The sequence below is a fragment of the Sitophilus oryzae genome, unplaced genomic scaffold (genome assembly GCF_002938485.1).
Source record: "Sitophilus oryzae breed Bouriz unplaced genomic scaffold, Soryzae_2.0 scaffold_576_pilon_pilon, whole genome shotgun sequence".
NCBI classification, from domain to species: domain Eukaryota; kingdom Metazoa; phylum Arthropoda; class Insecta; order Coleoptera; family Curculionidae; genus Sitophilus; species Sitophilus oryzae.
Window position 1 is genome coordinate 1,312,975 of NW_022147169.1, and position 14,415 is coordinate 1,327,389.

The 14,415-nt window shown below is 31.7% G+C and overlaps 1 protein-coding gene across 1 annotated transcript in view; it reads left to right on the top strand.

Moving 5' to 3' along the window:
- The window catches only part of LOC115887460 (dynein heavy chain 5, axonemal), a 109,100-nt gene that overhangs the window by 21,775 nt on the left and 72,910 nt on the right, over nt 1-14,415 (top strand). Inside the window, exons 16-18 of the mRNA XM_030906895.1 lie at nt 466-629; nt 1,997-2,089; nt 7,826-8,020. Coding sequence (XP_030762755.1) covers nt 466-629; nt 1,997-2,089; nt 7,826-8,020 — 452 coding nt within the window. The remainder of the gene's footprint in view (nt 1-465; nt 630-1,996; nt 2,090-7,825; nt 8,021-14,415) is intronic.

A 14,415-nucleotide genomic window follows, 5' to 3' on the forward strand; every position in this document is an offset into this window, starting at 1 on the left:
CGCCTCTCTCTGCCCTGGTGAGTTGCTCTACGATTCTAGAGATTTGTGGCCATTATTGTGACTACTTTTAATCACAATAAAAGTATATTTTACATATGCAATACTTTTTACAAATGTTAGTAAAAGGTATGTTTAATTTGAGGATGGTTTTAGTGTCTAAAAATTATTTTATGACGAATAAGTTAAAGACAAAATATTAGCATTTTTGTTAAAACATATTAACTAAAAACAAAACTAAAAGGAAAATGTAATCGTGTACAAACAAATTGTGAAAACGTTCAAAAAGGGCTCTGGAAATAATTATTATTAAAATAAAATAAATGTCTTTCTGTATCTTTTTTACCGTTATAATGGCGTATACTCATTATTGTGACTACTTTTAATCACAATCTTGATTTAATCTAATCTTCTCTAATCATCATAGTTTATATGTGTTGTATAGTGTTTTTATGTTAATATTTTCAGATAAAGAAGAACGCGAGTCGGTCTTTGTTCTCAACGCCATTTTATTAATACCCAAAGTAGGAATTCGACCTAATTTGGAAGAGGTTCAAGAAGTATTGAATCTAGCTGGTAAAAATATCACATCTGTTTCAAAAGGTGTTGGGCAATGGGCTGGAAATGCCGAGGTAATGATTATTTTACAGTTTTTCGTGATATTTTATTAGTCGTAAACTATATAGAACTGACAGATGACATTCATCATGTTATTATTCTTGCGGTTTAATCAATTGATTTTATATGTCTATTAACTACTTTGTTGCTCATGTATTATTAGTATTATCATCTATTATTAGTATTATCATCTATTATTAGTATTATTATCTGATCTATTTTTTTCTCGGGTAATATATCTTTCAAAATAGTATTAAAGAAGTTTGACTAGGGGCAATAACTTATAAACTTTGAATTATCGTATAAAGTCAGATAATATCAAATGGATTAATTCTAGTTTTCTAAAGACTTGTGTTTCCGACTTTCGTTATAACCTAAATATCAACTTTAAAAAATTCATAATCCTTGAATTATTGTTGGTTAGGTCAACATTGATATACAAATAAAATCAGAAGAGACCGCTTGGTTTAATTCTAATTTTCTATCTTGTTCTCGACTGGAAAGTCAATGACCGGTAGCAGCTAGACAGCTAACTTTTAATTCATAAGGATATTTCGAGATTTTTCATTTTTTTCTTTCATTATAAGCTTAAATCTACCTAAAATTCGAAATTTGAAGTTTGTGACACATCTAGAAGTACCTTAGAATTTTGATGATCTGTCAAAATTCGTCTGATCTGTCGAAATTAAAGAAATTTGACAAGCGATAATTCATAAACTATGAGGTATAATTATTAGATATTTTGGTAACTTAGCTAGCTATAGTATGTCTTCATGTATAGTGAAAATTAATATTCTTGCTTTATCCACAACGAAGTTACAGGGTGGTCAAAAGTGCCGCTAATACCTTCGAGAAAAGGATGGTACGGCTGTGCTCGACTTTGCTCAACAGATGTATTTTTGCCGTTAATAACAGAGTTTTCAGATTATGAAATTTAATGTTCTATAATAACAATACATGATGTAGGTCATCTTAGCTAATGTAAATAAGATTCTAATTAATATTTCTCGTTAAATATATTTACATTAAACTAAACACACTTTTTTTCGAAAACCTTTAGCTTAAGGCAACATCCAGAGAGGATAGTTGTAATAGTTTCTATGTAAGTAAACTTTTACAACTGCCTTTGCAACTATATATTTAAAAAATAATTACTAATTTTCTCTTTTGTTTGTTTTCCCTTCTACTCTACCTGTTATACTGTTTCACTTATTTTACTCATACACACTACAATGAAAAAATATATATATACTTGCACAACTTCTATTATATTGTTCACACCACTACCACCAATATTGATTACTTTACGCATTACTTTTGATTACCACTTTACTTAAATACTTTACTACACTCACTATACACAACTATGCATGCATTAAAGAAGGAGTATAGTAGAAAATCTGGCTGGCAAAAGATTGCAGGACCGTCTCCAAATCTTATGGATGTGGTCAATCGGTCCAGAATGATCCAACAGGTAGTTAGAAATAAGTTACTAGAACCTATCTGCCTAATTTATGAACTTTAAACTGTTTCAGTGCATACTAGATGGAGAATCGGCGGCCGCGGAGATACTATAATATTACCTCGGGCTGGAATTTTGAGAATTGGAGAGACCGTCCCCGAAACCGATTCTCAAAAAAATTCCTGCCGGAAGTAATATCATAGTGCCTCCACGGCCGCCGGATTTTAGTCTATAATTACGTTTTATCACATAGGTGTTATTGCTATACTGATGGATAGTGTTACAAAATGCACGAAAATTTATATTTTGCAATCGTTTTCCGAGAACGATCTAGAATAAACCACCAATAAACGAGCAAATGTCTCTAATCTAAAATTAGCGGAAAGAAGACAGGCTAGAAAATCAGTCGGTTACTTTTTTAGATTTTATTCGGAATTTTCTCGTTTTTTCTTATCAATCTCGACAAAAAAAAGAATTTTGAGAACATTTAGAACTAATAGAAGAAAAAATTGCATTAAATACAGCAATTTGCAAATTAAAACGGCAAATCAGTAGCTATGTCTCTAAAATAGAAGAAGTATATTGGGGAATCCCTAAATTTCTAATTTCGGTGACAAAGAAAGAATTTTCCCGGTGTTATCACGTTGTCGCTTGCTAAATTTCTATAAGTTAGTATACTAAATAGTATAAAGATGATACTATTTTTGTAAAAGCTCTATGCTATTTGGATTCAGAAATAATGAATCACTTTAAACAATGTATAAAATAGGGTTGGCAATAATATATGGTAGGTCCCAATATAGAAAACGTTGCACAGATTGACATTTCATCGGTTTTTACGTTTAAACAAAAAGACTAATGTAGGAGCATATGAACAATATTGACGATTCTGCATTTATCTCGATATGATTCATAATAATCTCAATATAATTCTTCTGTTACTATTCTTAATTTACTTAATTTATGACCAATTCTTTACTTATTATTTAAATTCTAATTTTACTTCTTCGTAATTTGCCTTTATTCCTCGTAAATTCTTAATTTACTTCTGTTACAATATGTTCCCAGATTTATAAACCTTGTATAAAACCTATTATAAAATAAACAAAACATAGTCCAAACAATTCTAAAAAAAGCCCAACAAGTCCACAACATTTCAAATTTATTACAGGAAAAATAGTATTTGATTACTTTATTATTTTAATTCATTAGTTTTTAGCAAATAAATTTGAGACTTTAATTTAAAATGTAGGTCATCAACATTTCACATTTTCTTCACCAGAATTGAATATCACTTCCGGTCTAACTGAATATGAGCCTAAATGTAGAATTTTAAGCATCATTCTCTATATTGTTTTGCATATTTACGTAGAACGTTATTATATATTATTTTCTACATTTGACAATAATATCACAATTTGCCATTAAATAAACCCTATGTTAAGATAATAGGGTTTTTTTGGTATGAATTAAAACCGCTTTTCATCGCCATTTTGAAAAATAATAACAACCGTGTAGAAATACATTAAAAGGAGAATTTTAAGCTCTATGAAAATATGTATAATATTTACAGAGTTCCTTTTAATATTCTCCAGCTATATCGGAATGATATTCATATTTTTTGCGAATTTTTGTTTTGAAACCAAATTAATAATTGTATGAAGAGCAACGAAATTGCAGTCTGTGTAACGATTACTTATCACCAGATCACAAAACATCCCCCTATAGAATTTTGACTTATATGCCATAAAATGAAAGTAGAAGCGCCGAAAAAAGGATCTCTCAGTCGAAATGAATATGACTTTGACCCAAAAGATTGGCGCTTTTCAATAGGGCCAAGGACGACGTTTCTTTGCCCAAAGCATTAACTATCTTTTCATAAGTTTTAAAAAATTACTTTAGAGAATAGAAGAATCTATTTGTCCAAAGTATTTCACTCTTGGTCCAAAATGAATATGCAAAGAAGTTCTTGCTACAAGAACAATAGCAAAATAAAAACACTAAATCACCACAATACACCAAAACACTTTTACTTTTACACTGGACGCGAGTTTCGCTAACCATGTTAGCATCATCAGCAGATGATTATAAACATATCGCTAACATGGTTAGCGAAACGCGCGTCCAGTGTAAAAGTAAAAGTGTTTTGGTGTATTGTGGTGATTTAGTGTTTTTATTTTGCTGTGTAACACCAAAGGTTCCAACCCTCAACTGTAATACAAGAACAATAGTCTCTTTGATTCATGCAAAAATTCTTGATTGAAAAGGGACATTTCTTGATTAAAGAGACACTTTTCTTAAACCAATAGCGCATACTATTGACTCAACTAAAATTTATTATGATCTAAGAGAAGTCTATACATCATATACAGGCATATTACGAGGTATATTATTTTCTGATAAATTTAGGTTTTCCTGTTCTGTAGTAAGTAAAGTCAAAGTTTACAGAATAAAATATAAGTTCCGTCACTTGTGCCGGCGGCAGGTATCAAAAGCCGCTTCACGCACGTATTTCCCAGTGTATTACTGGTGTGTGGACTTTGGACCCAGCATACACGGCGGATCACGTTCGGCGTATTACTTTGATTTTGGCGTTATTACAGAGTGGTCTCGCATGCATATGGAATTATTTTTCAAGTGGTTATTTAATTTTCATTGCAAAGTGTTACTGATAACATTAGCCTTAGTTAATTATTTATTAGTTTATTATAAAAAAGCATAATTATTTTTATTATTTCTTAAAAATAATATTGAGTTTTTCGCCACTGGAAAAAAAATTATTTAAAATATCTAATTAGAATTATTCAAGAACACTTTATTTTTTTACACGAAAAATCATATACTGGGTGTGTCTCAAAAGTGGCTTATCCCTATAACTTTTTTATTTTTTCAGATAAAAAAACGAGATTTGGTGTGTTAGTATATGACCTAAATTAGGATTGATTAACGTTTTCAATTTTTTTCGGTCACTTCCGGTTTCACCGAAAATGGCATTTTTCTACTTTACTCGATAAAAAATGACACTCTCAATAGAATGACATATCATATGTCAACTTTTGGCATTCTAGCTTAAAAAAAATCTTTTAAAATTTCAATATTGAGTGTCATAGCTCTTTTAAAAACAAAACTTTAATCAAGGAGTCCTGGGAAATATAGATTTGATCGTCTAATGTTTTCCATGTCTTGTCTTGGCCGGTTAAAAGATGCCCAAATGGTATTTTTAACCATATCTTAATTTTTTTCAATTGGAAAGAAGGTGGCTCATTAGTATATTTGGAAAAAGTATTTTTTTACGAATAATTTCATGCCACACACTTGGTATTTCGAGTCAAATTGTCGTTATAAACCGCGTGTTACACTCTCAAATAAATCATATGTGAAACTGTTAAAAGCTGATATGATATGTCTTTCTACTCAGAGTATCATTTTCTATCGAATAACGTAAAAAAATACCGAGGATACCATTTAAACATCAAAAGTTGTTGACATTTAATAGTTTCAGCTTTGAATTTTATAGTGTACGTAATTCGTGTTGGAAAACCATATTATGCAATCATGGAATACTGCACTCGTGCGTAATATTATTTTTTCCAAAACACTCGTTACGTAATATACTTATTATTTTATATACATTTTATACTACATTATTTACTGTTGATACTGTGTAGCTTTATTTTTTGTGTTTGTTTTTAAAATTTATTTTATTTTTGCTATATCTTTTTTTATCTTGCCATGTCTAAATATTTATATGTAATACACCAATAAACTGATAGTATATTTTTTCTTTTGTAGATTTACTATTAGGTATTTTTGAAATACCCCACGTTCCCCTACACCTTGTCGCACATTGCGATCGGTAAAAATGCGGCTTCTATTTACCCCGGCTTCCACTCCTGTTTTCATCGAAATCCGGCGTATCGGACGAGGCGGCTTCTGGCTTTTGATACGCGATTTTCAAAGTGCCGATGCTAAGTGACCGAACTTATATTTTATTCTGTAAACTTTGGTAAAGTGAATATTATTTTCCTCGATAGTAGTTATTTCTGCTTCTTCACTCCTTGGTATTTTTTGGGGTGGTTCATCACTACAAATTACAAAAAAATGTTACATCACGATTAATCAAAGTAAAGCAAATAAATTATTAAAATTATAAGCTTTGGTCACATTTTGAATTTTTTTAACGACTTGAAATTCTAAAATTTTTGTAATTATTTGCATAAAAAAATTCATACCTATATTCTTATTCTATCTATAGTCACGCATGCATTATCTAAACAGGTGCATTAGATAAATGTCTCTTACCTTCAAATATAGCAAATAAATGCTCTAATTTCCATTTTTTCAGAAACTCCTTTAAAGAATCCATATATCCTAAAATTTGTCCATAAAAAATGACAAATGCATACTAATAACGATCACTAATTTGTTATACGATATGCGTTTAAAAAGCAAATTATGCAAAATTCCAAATGGAAAATTCGAAGCAACAAAACCCGTACGTACTATGATGTGCGACCTATGAAATGCGACGTACGACTGATCGGGCTGCCGACTGATTGTATATACCATCCTTCGTCATTGTCTTTGCGTGTCGCTATTATTTTTCATCAAAAGAGTATTTAGCTATTGGAAAAATGGCCATGTTTCTTGAATGAAGTACTTTCTAGCGTATTTTTCTTATTATCTTAAAAGAAAGTAACTTGCACTTGGTTGAATGAAAATAGATTCAAGAGAAATTTTCGAATTGTTCAAGAGAACCAGTTTTCTTGAGTTAAGAGAGTTTTCCTTCAGGCAAAATATTTTCTGTTACGCTAAAATAAATTCTCTTGCCACTAAATTTTTTTTTCAAGAACGATGACGACTTTAGTTCAAGTCTATCTTTTTTATCAGTGATGCGCTCGAGTTTGTTCGCGCACTAAATCCATCACGATCCGTATATTTAATTTAATTTTTATTGAATATTACTCAAACATTTTATTAATTGTAACGAAATAGAATGATGAATTATTAAAATTACATTATACGAGTATATTAAATATTACAATAAAAAATTGTAATTTATATATAACACATACTTATATACCTATTTCGTTACAATTAAAAAAAATGTTTATATCTATACCCGATCGAACGTTTATAAAAATAAAACAACTATTGATGTTATTATAAATTATATATTTTACTACTATAAACAAAAAAAAAACGTACAAAACAATTCGAATCTTTTCGGGGATTTGGAAAACGAAGAAAACTGCCATTTTTGTTGTCGCAATTAGGAACCCTGCAATTTTTCTTCGCAGGTTTGCGTTCTCGGTCGAAAAATGTCATTGCAATTGAATATGAATAATTAAAATAAAATGTTCTTGATAAAGTAAGTACAAATACGCCAGTAATTAATGAGGGAATTGCCAAAATCACACACCAAATATTCACAAAACACAACGAAATAAAAATATTGACATATTCAAAAAACAAATGAATATTTGTTAATCTTTTAATGACTAGCAGCCCCTCCAGTGTTTGTTCGCACATATAGCTACTTTACCAGTCATTGCCATTAGAAAAAATGTTCTAAAGAGGGATGTTTTGTGCACCAGACGTCATAATGCCTAGAACTTTTGATCTAGCCTATAGTTGCAACATAGCTATAAAATTATAACACATATAATTGCAACATAGCTATAAAATTATAACTAATTTTTATACAAATAAGTTATGATATAAAAAAATAAAATATAAATTTCCTAGAAGCCGAGTAAAAGCTGCATAAGAACAAAAGAGGATGACTTGAGAATGAGGCGTAGGAAGTTGTATAGATTGATGACCGAGGAAAAAGACATGTTTCCTATGCAACAACGGAACTTCTACAATCACGTCATGGAAAACAAAGAAGTGATCAAAACTCTGTCATTGTTGGCATCTTGCACGCAAGATATGCGCTGTGTGAGTATTTGTCTAATTTATTAATTGCGAATGTAATTTTAGAATATAGTTATATTGTAATCGCAACATTTTCTGATGCACGTCATCAATCATATCGACATTGACACTAAAGTCTATAAACCTAACTAAATTAAATTTTGGCAAAAATGTTTAAATTTGTTGTATAATTTAAGATACCGAGCAGCTCTTCATTTTACTTTATAGAGCAAATGATTGTAACAGATATTTTATTTAGATTAAAGCTGCAAAAAATAGTTTTAAGCAAGGTTGTCGTTTATTATTTGACAATTATCAGTCATTATTTTGAATAATATCGAGCTGTTGTTGAATCTTTGTGAGTAATTCTCGTTTTTTTGCCTATCTTCATAGTCTTTTTTTTTAAATTGTACTTTTGAGCACAAACAATTCTTTTAAGAACTAAATTTTCGAGTTTTTGTATTGCATTTCTTGAAATTATGTGTTAAATATGCCGAAGTATTTAAACAGTCGAAGCAAAGAGCTTGTAGCTTCCCCGATAAACTACACACACCGGAAAAGTCTAGGGATATTACAATTTTATCCAGCCATCGTCAGTAATTTTATTATTTGAATTTCTGATATAATAAAATTAAAATAAACAAATAGTTTACAGGACGTATTGGAAATAAAAATGCGAAATTTACCGAATTTTTCAAATTTACTTTGATTTTTATTGAACTCAAAAAAATACACACATTTTTTTTATTCTAAACTGTGAATTAAAAAAAAAGATAAAACCATTTTTACTTAATAAAGTGTATGGCCTCCTCTACTGTTCATTACAGCCCTACATCGTCTCTCCATGCTCCTGATCAGGTTGTCGATCTCTTCTTGAAGTACAGCCTGCCACTTGCATTCACGGCCCGAACCAGATCCCTACGAGTTTTACGAGGCATACCCATTCTCAAAATTCTTCTTTGGACCGCGTCCCATACGTGCTCGATGGGGTTGAGGTCAGGAGATTGTGCCGGCCAGGGTAAGATGTTTAATTGATGAGCATTGATAAACTCACTTACCACTCTGGCTGTATGAGGCCGTGCATTGTCATGCATGGAGATGAAGTTTCTCCCAAAATCATTGGCATATGGTAACACGACAGGCTCAAGAATTAAATCACGATATGTGATTCCTGTTAGAAACCTTTCAAGAAAAACGAGATCGGTTTTTCGGCCTAACTGGACTCCTCCCCAGACCATAACTGTTCCACCTTGATAAGGGTGCACTTACTGAACATGATCCAACCGAATAAGATTTTCCGGTTCTCTCCATACCCTAAGCCTTCTCGAATCCGGATGAATTCCAAAGCGTGACTCATCCGTAAAGAGAACATTGGCCCATTGTTCATTCGACCACTGAACATGATCTTGAGCCCACAAATATCGTACCTCTCGATTTCCTCTCGTTAAGGGTTGAACTCTCCAGGGGCGTCTGCTTCTTAAGTTGACCTATCTTAATCTATTGCGAACAGTGTCAGGACTAACGGTTACATTATGTGTTTCCTGGAGAATTAAACTAAGCTCTGGTGCTGTAAGAGTCGGTCGGCGTCGAGCATTTAATTGTAAAAAATGATCTTGCTGAGGGGTAGTAATGCGATGTCGCCCTGTGCAATTTCTGCAACATCACCACTTTCATGGTAGCGTGCACTTAATCGCGATATTACACTTTGCGTTGTATTTAATGCTCTAGCTACGTCGATTTGGCACATTCCAGCTTCGAGCATACCCATGGCCCTTAGCATTTCGTCTCTGTTAATATGTCTACGCTCCATAACGTCGTTTAATACTAAACAGAGTTATTTGAATGAATTCTGGCCAGTTATCATAAAAACATAGCCAGTACAGGTTAAATTCGAACAATTGATGCTAGGTGTTTTTATACATTTGACAAAAAATGCACAAACACTTCTGCAAATATCCCAAATTTAGAAATAACTAGTGCGACTACTTCGTTTCAATCGAAGTAGAAAGAATCGGCCTACAAATATGTGGTTGTTTATTCAAAACATTTATTTTTAACTTTAATGAAATGATATCCCTAGATTTTTCCGGTGTGTGTATTTTGAACGAGAACGTGACAATAAAGGTCCTTTATTACCCTTGACTGCAGTCAGAGAAGTAAGTTTGATTGATAAACACATTACACCACTTTCAAAGTTATTTCTACGTTAGTTTTTATTGCATTCTGGGATTGTTAAATTGTGAATTAATATCACCCTCTTACTTATTACCACTTACGGCGTTGTAAGATGTACTTACATCAATAAATAAATAACCCATAATAACGCTTAGAATATTCTTCATAATGGACTAGTTTTTGCCAATATGTAATAAGTAAAATAAGCTATAAAACAAATAAATCAATTAATTACTAAAATATTAGTTATTAAATTTAAAATAAAACGTAAACATCTTTAAAAAAATAATATAATAAACATATTCTTTGTCACTTTTAAATTAAGATTCATCTCATAAATCCATCACAATCTGGCTCACTCAAAGTTGATCACGTGCATCGAAAATTGTTTTGCGATTAGCATATGTTCGAAACGTTACTGTATCAGATTTTAACATTTTTATTATATTTTTTTTATAAAAATTTGTAGCAATAATATTTTCTAAATTATATTATACATCATAGAAGTAGTTGAATGTATCTAAAGGTTATAGTTTAGTTATAAATATTAGTCAAGTAAGAATTGTGTACGAAAAATATAAAAAAAATATATTTTCGTTTAGCACTGGTAGATGTCAGTAGTATTTGGATATTAATTATTCATGGAAACATGACATTTGTTATGGTTAATACACACGACTTTGTTTACGGGACTTTCACAGGCATTTTTCTATTTATTTCTATCTAGAACAAAATACCTAGACACATGCGAATATAAATTGTTTCTAGAGAAAATACACGTATTACAGAAACTATGTATTTTATAAGTAGTTTTACCGTCTAACAAGGTCTAGAATTTTCACTATATTTGTCAAAAACTTTACTGATAAATATAGTTAACTGTAAACTTAATTGGGGCGGATGTTACTATGTAGCGATCAACCATGATTGAAATAGTTGACTATTCTAATTTTGATTGGCAATAAATCAAGAAATTCAGTTATTTTTCAGCTGTTATCACTAGCGTCAAAATAAACCATAAATTAAATAATGTGATTAATTTGAATGAGAAAAAATGGATTTATTTTGAAGGTTTTCTAATTTAATTATTGAGTATGCGAATTAAAAAATATAGATTAGGTTACATGTTCGTAAGAAATTTTGATTATACAACACATATTAAGTTATCAAACACTAATTTTCTAAAAAAAAGTGTGTTAGAAGGTATTTCGTATAAAATAAAATACAAAAACTGTCTATACCTCTGTGGCGGATCTACATCTCTCCAAAAAAGTCCTATGGGTATTTCGCCACTATAAGAAAATCTACGAAATAAAATATTTTTTTTAGTTTAATTGTATTTGTCTGATGATGCTCGTATGAGCGAAACACGTGTCACTGTTTAATATTATATAAACGTTGAGACCGAGACTTTGAGTCTTTTTTCTACCTTTTTTTAATTTAAAATAAAATAGTTATTTTTTTAAACACTGCTGCTTTAATCCAACGGAGACTAATTGTCAGCAGTGGTTTAAATAAACAAATTTGCCTAACGTTATATTAGATTACTAGCGTGTACCAGCGACTTCGTTCGCGTCGAATTAATCATTTGTAATGGTGATGATAAAGCAAAGCAAGAAATTCCATTAACATACAAACTGGAAAATTTTCTCACATTTATGTCAGCATGAGAAAAAACAATATGGCGATATTATATAACTTGGTAATATTTGAGGGGTAGTTTCATCTCGTTGGAATTTGACTTTCGAAAAATCCATTTGCCAAAAATAAGCTTTTTACGTCAAGCAGTTTAAGCAGAATCGTGATTAAGAAATTACCCAACTTTTTGAACACCCTGTATGATTTTTTAAAAAATTTCAAAATATGTAAAAAAACAAAATAAATTATGCGTGTTTCCCGAAAGACTAACCGTTTTTTAAATAACAAATATTGTAATATTTGACGGGCGTTTTCGCCCTCTTGGAATTTGAGATTCGAGAAACCCCTCCTTATCAAACCTCTACACCCCACAGTCAATCCGTTTGCCAAAAATCAGCTTTAAACGTCAAGCAGTTTAAGCAGAATCGTGATTACTCAATGGCCATATTTTATGAAACACCCTGTATAAATTTATAAAAAATCTTAAAATATGTAAAACAACATAATAAATATACGTGTTTAAGAGTTTTTCCGAAAAACTCACCAGTTTTTAAATAAAAAATATTTTAATATTTGAGGGATAGTTTCACCCCCTTAGAATTCGAGTTTCAAAAAATCCCTTCTTATCGAACCTCTACACCCTAAAATCAATCTGTTTTCCAAAAATCAGGTTTTTACGTCAAGCGCTTTAAGCAGGGTCGTGATTAATCAATGACCAGATTTTCGAAACACTCTGTACACATTTTTAAAAAAATCTTTAAATATGTAAAAAACAAAATAAAATATACATGTTTAAACGTTTTTTCGGAAACTTGACCGTTTTTTAAATAAAAAGTATTGTAATATTTGAGGGGTGGCTTCACCCCCTTGGAACTGGAATTTCGAAAAATCCCTCCTTATCGAACCTCTACACCGTAGAATCAACCTGTATGCCAAAATTGAGCTTCTTACGTTGAGTGGTTTGAGCAGGATCGTGATTAATCAGTATGTCAGTCACTTAAGGATTTTATAGAGGGTGGCCCATCGAAAACGTTCCGCAAGGCATAACGGACAAAGTATTCTTTTTTTCAAAAAATCCAAAAACACGTCAATTTTGTTTGAGAGGGGGACAACTTTTGCCCCAAAAATTATTGCAAAATCTTCAACCCTCTAAGCGGGGGTGTCATCTCCCAACTTTTTTTAAATGGAAAGAGGGGTCAAGTGACGTCGCAATGAAAAGAGTTTTCTATTCTCTATATTTCCCCGCTTTGTTTTTGAAAATCGGTCGAGTCATTGAGAAAATATGAAGGATTGAAATTTGCAAAGTTTATTTAAACATTTATCAGAGTAAATAATACAGATAAATTCCTTCGACCAATTTGAGTTTTTTTCTTATTATTTCTAGATGTTTACGCATTTTTTCACTAGCCACAAGTTTGAACGATCAGGTGCGGTAGTTGCTAGATAGCTGTTCTGTGACTTGTGCGTTGAAGTTCTTCTCAATATCGTTAAACTGACCCACAATAGAATTTCCAAAAATACCAGCCCACACGTTCAATTTCTGAGGGTTTTGTGTGTGCACCTCGTGAAAAACCCTGGGGTTATCCTCAGCCCAGTACCGACAGTTGTGCCGATTAACTACACCGTTCAAAAAGAAAGTACACTCATCCGAAAAGCACACATTAAATCGGAAATTATTATTATTCGCCACTCGTTCACCCATAGTTTCACAAAATTGCAAGCGACGATAAAAATCGTCTTCGTTGAGTTCTTGTATCAACTCAATTTTGTACGGGTGGAACTTGTGTTTTTTTTTAATATCCTTTGGACACTTGTACGATTCACGCCGGTCTCATTAGCTAATTTTCTTGTACTCAGCGTACTATCCATGGCAACTTGGCCCAATACGAATACCTCGTAGCTTCATTTACTACAGGATTTTCCCTCTGCCTCTTTTTATTCATAACGGAACCAGTTTCGCGAAATTTTGCTACTAACTCGCGAACAATTTTGCCATAAAGGTGTTTGCCAGGATGGTGTTCATTGAATATCTGCGCAAATCGATTGCCATATTCATTATTTTTAAAATAAAGTTCGATTATTTTCAGTTTTTCTGCAAGTGAGTACACCATAATTATTAAAAAGTTTAACGATACTGAGAAGAACTTCAACGCATAAGTCACTGAACAGCTATCTAGCAACTACCGCACCTGATCGTTCCACCTTGTGGTAAGTGAAAAAATGCGTAAACATCTAGAAATAATAAGAAAGAACAGCAAATTGGTCGAAGGAATTTATCCTTATCATTTACTCTGATAAATGTTTAAATAAACTTTTCGAATTTCAATCCTTCATATTTTCTTAATGACTCGACCGATTTTCAAAAACGAAGCGGGAAAGTATAGATAATAGAAAGCCCTTTTCATTGCGGTGCCACTTGATCCCCCTTCCCATTAGAAAAAAAAATGGGGGATGATACCGCCGCTTAGAGGGTTGAAGATTTTGCAATAATTTTTGAGGCAAACGTTTTCCCCCTTCCCACAAACAAAATTGACGTGTTTTTGAATTTTCTGAAAAAAAATTACTCTGGCTGTTATGCCTTGCGGAACGTTTTCGATGGGCCACCC